At 40.8% G+C, this 7,945-nt stretch overlaps 1 protein-coding gene across 1 annotated transcript; it reads left to right on the top strand.

Moving 5' to 3' along the window:
* The first annotated feature begins 2,435 nt into the window (after positions 1-2,435).
* On the top strand, positions 2,436-3,749 carry LOC101605015 (protein FAM47A-like). Its single transcript, XM_004672583.1, has one exon. The coding sequence runs from the start codon at positions 2,436-2,438 to the stop codon at positions 3,747-3,749; it is 1,314 nt and encodes a 437-aa protein (XP_004672640.1).
* The last annotated feature ends 4,196 nt before the right edge of the window (positions 3,750-7,945 follow it).

Raw genomic sequence — 7,945 nt, 5'->3', positions numbered from 1 at the left:
TTCTCCCATTCTGTAATCTTTCTGTTGTCTTTGATGATAGTTTCTTTTGCTGTGAAGAAACCTTTTTTAATTTCATGCATTCCCATTTGCTGATTCATGAGGCTGACTCCTGTGCTCTTGGAGTCCTGTTCAAGAAGTTTTTGCCTATATCTATATCTTGGAGAGTGTTCCCTATTTTTTCCTCTAGCACTTTTCGTGTTTCAGGTTTTAGATTAAGGTCTTTTATTTTGACTTGATCTTTGTACAGGGAAAGATATGTTTCTAATTTCATTTTTATGCAGGAGCTATTTAGTTTTTCTAGCACCATATGTTGAATAAGCTGTCTTTTTTTAAACTGAATATTTTAGGCCTGTATGTCAAAAGATTAAGTAACCAATCTGTTCCACTGGTCTATATGTCTGTTTTGGTACTAAATCCATGCTGTTGATATTATTATTGCCCTATACTATTACTTGAGGTCAAGCATTGTTATACATCCTATTATGGGTTGTTTTGGTGATCTATGGTCTTTTGTGCTTCTGTACAAATTTCTGGATTATTTTATCTCTGAGTCACATCACTGGAGTTTTGATAAAATTGCACTGAATCTGTAGATTACTTCTGGTAGGATATCCTTTTTCACAATGTTAATCCCACTAATCCAGTATCCATGAAGGCCTTTGCTTCATGTGATGGTGTCTTCTTTCATTAAACAAAAATATTTATCTATGTATTTAGTCTCATGAAGTTTCCTTTTTGCTTAGGTTTATTCCTAGGTATTTAATTTTTGGCAACTATTTTAAATGGGTTGTTTTCCTTGATTTCTCTGTCCATGTGTTCTTTTTTTTTTTTTTTTTTTGGTTCATATAAAAGCTACTGATCTTTGTGTGTTGATTTTGAGTCCTGAAATTTTATTGAATACCCTTATTTACTCTAGGAGTTTTTTTGGAGATTCCATTGGATCTTTTAAGTCAAGAATCATGTCATCTGTAAGCAGGGACTATTGGACTTCTTACTACCCCACATAGGACCTTGAAGATTATCTATTCTGTCCAACTAAAGGAAAATTGTAACAGCCTGGATACAGAGACACAAAAGACAGAGTCACAACAGACTTTTTATGAAAACACTGCAAGTGAAGAGTGGTGTCACTTCTTCAAAATTACAGTAGAAAAAAACCCAGAAAATACTAACCTAGAATTTTACACATAGAGAAATCATCTTTCAAAAATGAAGGCAAGACCACCTGTAATCTTAGTACTTTTGAGTAGAGATAAGTTCCAGGCCAGCCTGATCTACACAGTGAGGTTTAGGTCAGGCAGCATGACATAATAAAGCCCTATCTCTAACTAATTAACAACTAACTAATAACAAAACAACAAAAAAAAACTGTAAATGAAAACAAACCAAAACAAAATAAACACAAACACAAATAGTCCAGGAATAATGGTGCATGAATTTAATCACTACACTTGTGCGGCTAAAATAGGAGGATTGTCTTGAGTTCAAGGCTAGCCTGGGACAGAGAATGAGTTCCGGATCAGCCTGCCTTAAAGAAAAAGTAAAAATAAAAATACAAGTCCAAATAAGAGCAGAAGGAGGATGGAGGCCAGCCTAGGCCAAATAGTAATACATTGTGTAACTGTCTAAAATTGAACAAAATTTGGGCTGGAGAAATGGCTTAGCGGTTAAGCGATTGCCTATGAAGCCTAAGGACCCCGGTTCAAGGCTCGGTTCCCCAGGTCCCACATTAGCCAGATGCACAAGGGGGCCCATGCGTCTGGAGTTCATTTGCAGAGGCTGGAAGCCCCGGAGCGCCCATTCTCTCTCTCTCTCTATCTGTCTTTCTCTCTGTGTCTGTAGCTCTCAAATAAATAAATAAATATAAATTAAAAAAAAGAATTATAAAATTGAACAAATTCATCCCCAGCAAGCATTGTACAGTAAGTTGCTTTCCTCAAAATTTATTCTCAATACCACTCCTAATATTATTTTTTTAAAAAAATCAGGAAATATTTAGGGTAAATACTGGAGGGTAAAAAGAATATGTGACAGACATACACAAAAAAACTACAAAATAAAACCTAGACAAATAAAAGTACATATACACAGGTTACCTTTTTCATTGGTCAGAAAATTAAGCATTGTTGTCAATGCAGTGAAAGCATAGGTGTACACAAAAATGTGAATAAAAATATTCGTAGACATGATTTCTTAACTAGTCCAAGAAGGAAACAACTAGAAAGTTCATCAAAAGGTCAGTGGATTAATAACGTATGTTTACTTCACACACTGGTCAACCAACTGTAAGGTTCTGTCTGGGGCGGATGCTCAGTCCTTTGCCTCAAGTAGAATTCTAGGAATGTGGTCCTGTCTCCTAGCAACTACAGTGGCCTTCAGGAAGGAAGGAAGCAAGCTTTTGGAGGTCTGGCTGTGGCCGCAGATTCAGGGGCCCCATGGGGGAAGACTGGCTGCCATGGAACCGGCCGTGGCAGGTACTTAAGCCAATGCCCCTGGGCATGAACAGCAAGCCCCGGTTTCGGTTTCAGAGTCGGCTGCCATCTCGGTGTTTTGCAAAGCAAAAGCAGGAACAGATAAAGTTTCCCACCTTCCTGGATGGCCGGCGCTGGGTATTTGTGAAGGAAGGGCTAGATGATTTCAGGAGAGGATTCCCTCCACCTTGTAAAGGCCTAATCACTTGTGCCAAGAAGAGTTTTCTACCCACGATTTCTCACAAGACCTCCAGACTGGACTACAAAAAGGGTCTGACAACCTGGCCCAAGAATGCAAACCCGTTTTCGACTTCATTGGCCCAGCAAGACCGCAAGGTCTTTGTGGAGAACACTGAAGCACATCTGACCCCGCATCCCTTGGCTCTGTGGCCGCTGGAAAAAGATATTCCTGAACCTCTCTTCTTAGAGGTGCTGGAAGAACTAGATCCAGACCAGAAAATGGAGGACAAGTGGGCTTACTGTGAAAGTCGGGCTTACTATGAAGGTCACCAAGAACTAATTGAGCCTCAGCGGCCCACCCAGGAAGAAGAACCCACTGCTACAACTGTTTACCAGCCACCTGCCAAGTTTCCTGGGGCACGTAAATACGGTGTGCTTCCTTCAAACAAACCCAAAAAGAGGGAAATCAAGAGATCCATCCATACTGTTTATTATAAATTAGTGCCCAAAGGAGTCTCTCACTTCTGTGAATGGGTTGAAACATTTGGAGACATGGGCATTGATGAAGACTTCATAGTGAAACAATTTGACCTTGGCTACCAATGCACACCAACCTATGAAGATACTGCCATCAAGAAAATCGGCCTGATTCCTTCTGAGTTCACATACTGCAGGAGGCTGAGCAGAGTGAAGCAGATCAGGTTCTCCTTACAGGAATCAAATTTTGAAAAGAAAATCCTACAAGCAAATGTTTATGAACCCATCAAGGAGAAGTTTAGGTATGGAGCATGGTACCTAAAGCCCAAGTTATGGAAAAAGCTAGTAGATGGCGAACCTTTGATTGACCCCAAGGTGTTACTTGAATACGAACTGGAAAGACTTGGTAAACCAGACATTATTGATGATCTTTATGGAATAATTGCCTTTAAAGATTTCATTGTAAGCAAGGGCTATAGTATGCCAAGCATCCTTGAAAAGCTCTTTATGAGAAAGAGATGGGATTTTGATAAAGTCAGCACTCCTATACCAAGAGTATTAAAAGCTCATGAGTTGATTATGCAAAAAAAGGATGAAGATTATGATGATGAAAATGACTAAATAATTTCCCATTTACTACTTGGTTATCTTCTGCTTTTATTTCAGAATTGATCAAAATATATATGGTGACAGTTCTACCATGAGTGAACATATTTTGGGTCAAAACCTATAAATATAAGAGCTAATGAACTTCTGCTTTGTCTTGACTAATATTTTATGTTTTATCAACTATAAGGTCACCAAACACATGTATGCTTCTCACATTTTTCTAGCATTAAGAACAGAACATCGCCATACCAATTATATGTAAAAATACATTAAACCTTTAATAAAAGCAGAATTACTCTTTAGTGATGTCAGTTACAGTACAAATTAAATCTTAAACTCCTGCTTTTGTGTTAAATAAAAGGAAACTTGCAAAACTCCAGGTAAATAAAAATTTTAATAAAATAACTATAGCAATACTTATCAATCAAAATGTGAAATCTGCATCCAAAATAATGTCTGTTTTTTTTTTCTTCTTTCATTCCAGTGAAAGAAAACTTCTTCAGAGATATTTGTTTCAAATACAATTTGGTGTTAACAACGGCAATATTTATTTAGCACATTTTGAAAGTAATGCATATTTCATTTATTCTCTTTGTATATTTATTGTGAGAACATTTAAAATTTAATACCTGCAGAATTAAGCCATTTTCAGTTAAGTAGTTTCAAATGATTATTGTTATTTCACAGGTTTCCTTTTGCTGTATTAATTTATTTTTCTGTGCAGAAATTTGATGTTCCTTCTTGTCTGTTGCATTTGTGGGCTATGCATTTGATATAATATCCTAATATCCAAGAAGTTTTTTGTATACTAATATCAAAAAGTTTTCTCCCTATGTTCTCTTTTGTACTAGTAGTGTTATAACGTAAAGTTTTACATATATGTCTTTTATTATTTTACATTTTTCCATTGCAACAAGTTCCTAGTAACTACAGTATGTATATAAAGAACAAGCTAGATGCTAGATGATTATTTTGTGAAAAAAGCGACAAACAAGAATGGATATCTTTAAAATAGTCTTATTTATTTGTTTGAGACAGAGAGAGACATAGAGCAAGAGGCAGACAGAATGTGTTTGGGTGCTCCAAGCTGTAAACAAACTCCAGATACATGTCCCACTTTGTTCGTGTAGCTTTACATGGCTACTGAGAATTGAATGTTGGTCATCAGGAATTGCAAACAAATACCTTTTACCACTGAGTCATTTCTCCAGCCCAAAGAGGAATAATTTTAAAGCATAAGTTTTATTGTTATTCCATAGCATTTCCTACATATTTTTATAATTCAAACACTTCCTGTCTGCATCTCCTTTTACAGACATTATGAAACTGTCCCTGTCAGTGTTGGTTTCTGCTTCCCTAAAAGTTATTTTCCTGATTAAATGGAAATGATGAACTGAAGACAGTCTCCTAAACCACACTAAATGGCTTTCTTATTTGATTTTTTTTTTTTTATAGGGTCTTGCTCTAGACAAGGATGACCTGGACTTCACCATGTAGTCTCTCAGGGTTCCTTCTACCTTGGCCTCCCGAGTACTCTGATTTATACACATGTACCAACATGCTCAGCAAACTGCCTTTCTCATTTTTAGTATGACCACATCCCAAGTTTATATATCAGTTGTTTTATAATAATGTGGGCTAGTCACTGTGCTAATGCTTCTGTTCATCCCACTGTATCCTGTATCTTCATACATTTTACCCATTTTTTAACATAATAACGACACACATATTACAAGGCACAGATGATTGAATTTACCTTAGGAATAAAATTACAGGTAAATCTAATAGAAATAAATCAGAAAGTAGTAATTTACTAGAAGAGCTGTGATGTCCACCACACAGGAGAAAGAATATTAAAGTCTCTCATATCACCAAAAAATGCAATTAATTCATGAATATGCATCATTAACATAACACCAAATTTTGAGTCAGAAAGCACTTCTCCATTTTAGTTATATGAGTTATATGACCTTGTAGTCCATGGAACCTGATTCCTCTTGTATAAAATGGAAACGATGCCACCAAAATGGAATACATTTTCATAAGGGGGCATTAATTCTAAAATGATTGATATATTTGATCAATGAAGGTAATAATGATGAATATTACTGTGGCCATGGAGAATAGAGAACTATAACAAAAAGTTGAATATCAGAGAAAAAGTTAACAGAATTATTTACAAGGTCACCAGGTTGTAAATAAGTCAATTATTTGTTTCAAAAAAAAAAAAAAACATTCTGGCTGGGCAGTTAACTGCTGCACATGTAAGGAAAGTGAAATAGAAAAGTAAACGATTGATTGTGGTGGCGGGAGGCCTGGATGCACTCATTCTCCCTCTCTCCCCCCCACTTGCAAATAAATACATAATATTAACAAAAAAAGAAAAGTAAACGAAACCACTAGATTTGATCTCAGCTGACAGAAACTGTTTATTGAAGCATAGTGAGGGGCAACAACCTTCCCATGGGATGGAGGCTGAAGCACTGAGCTAAGTTAGAGTTCAAGCTTATAAGGAGGATCCTAATATCAGAAAGCATAAGGGGGCTATTTAGGGTTTCAAAATGAATCCACAGGGAAAGGGAAAAGCAAAGTGTAAGAGGTGATGAATATGAGCTTTTGTTTCCTTTCAGATACAATGTAGTTTATTTGCTTAAACATATTGTACTTCTACTCATGAATATATATATTTGAACATAGGGCAAAAATCATTACTTATTAATTCTGGTTGCTCATAGAACTCAGGACTTGTGACCTCTGACTCCTCACCAATCCCTGATAATTATCCAAGTATATTTAGGCATTTTAGTCTTGGATGAGAGGTACCATTCATATAAAGCTTTAGATGTTAAGTTAAAATATTACAAAAGCACTAAATATAATGAAACAAGCACATCTGAGTAATATCCAAATAATCTTCATAAAGAAGCCATCAAGATCCTTTACTCAAAAAGTCTTCATTCACAAAGAACTTCAGGAAATATTATAGAGGTCTCAGACTCAGTTGTCATTTCAGAGTTGCCCAGGTTGCTGAGGATCTCAGCACTAATGCTTGTTCTTTCACTCCCTGACAACTGACCCTCAGTGTATCCACCCATTAAGGCTACCAGTGCCTACTTTTAGTGCTGTTTGGGGTCCTCTCAGACCTGCCCAACCCAGGTGCCTCTGCTCCCGAATTGCATATTTGCCTTTCCAGGATTCCATATGAGGATCTGTCTATACCACCAATGCGTTGAAAACTTTTAATATTGTTGCAAAGTTAAAATTTCAGTCGGGGGGGGGGGCTTCCGGTCAAGATTGACGACTGCCTAGCTGCACTACAAACAACGAGGGAAAAAAAAGGCAAGTATTCAAGGGAAATTATGAACTTTTTGAAGAGGGAGGGCACAGATTGGGATAAAAGAGGGAAGCACACATCCCCGCGACCCACGCCCCGCCACCCCGCCCGCCGCGAATAACTGCATCGGGCGCAGCCCCGCGCCCAGAGGCCCGGCGCCCCGTGCACACCAAGCCCCACGCACCCCGGCGGCCCTGTGCACCCCACAACCCCCGTGCCCCATGCCCGCCGCACCCCCCCCAGCGCGCCCCTCCCCCCCAGCGTGCCCCACGCTCCCTATCCACACACGGCAGACGCGGCCCAAGCGAACCAAGGCTTCCCGCGCCCCGGGCACCCAGGCCTGCCCTGCGCCCCCGCGCGCCCAAGACCCCTGCGCCCCACCCCCACGTGCCTCCAAACCACCCCACGCCCGCCCCACCCTCCCGCGCGCCCCACCCCCCTGCGCGTTCCGTGCTCTCTATCCACACACAGCAGGCACGTCCCAAGCGCCCCGCGCCCCGGGCGCCCAGGCGTGCCCCGCACCCCCGTGCCCCCCGCGCGCCCTGAGACCCCCACGCCCCACACCCACGCGCCTTGAGCCCCCCCCGCGCGCCCAACGCTCCCTACCCACACGCGACAGGGGCTCTCAAAGCGCCCTACAGCGTCCAGCGCCCGGGTGCCCAGGTGTGCCCCGCACCCCCCGCGTGCCCCGAGACTCCCCGCGCCCCACCCCCACGGTCCTCGAGCCCCCCGTGCACCCCACCCCCGCCGCGCGTCCAGACTGCCACGCAGCGTCCCGCAGCATCCAGCACTCCATCTTACCTCAGCGTGCTCCACGCCCCCTGCGCTACCCGCGACCCCCTAGACCCCCTCAACCCCCCCTCGTGAGATCCGC

The sequence above is a fragment of the Jaculus jaculus genome, chromosome X (genome assembly GCF_020740685.1).
Source record: "Jaculus jaculus isolate mJacJac1 chromosome X, mJacJac1.mat.Y.cur, whole genome shotgun sequence".
In the NCBI taxonomy this organism is placed as follows: Eukaryota; Metazoa; Chordata; class Mammalia; order Rodentia; family Dipodidae; genus Jaculus; species Jaculus jaculus.
The sequence above is the reverse complement of the archived record's forward strand: the minus strand, read 5'-3'. Positions and strand labels throughout refer to the sequence as shown.

What these genes read in the sequence shown, in the direction of transcription:
- LOC101605015 (XM_004672583.1), top strand. Translation starts at nt 2,436, where the DNA reads ATGGGGGAAGACTGGCTGCCATGGAACCGGCCGTGGCAGGTACTTAAG.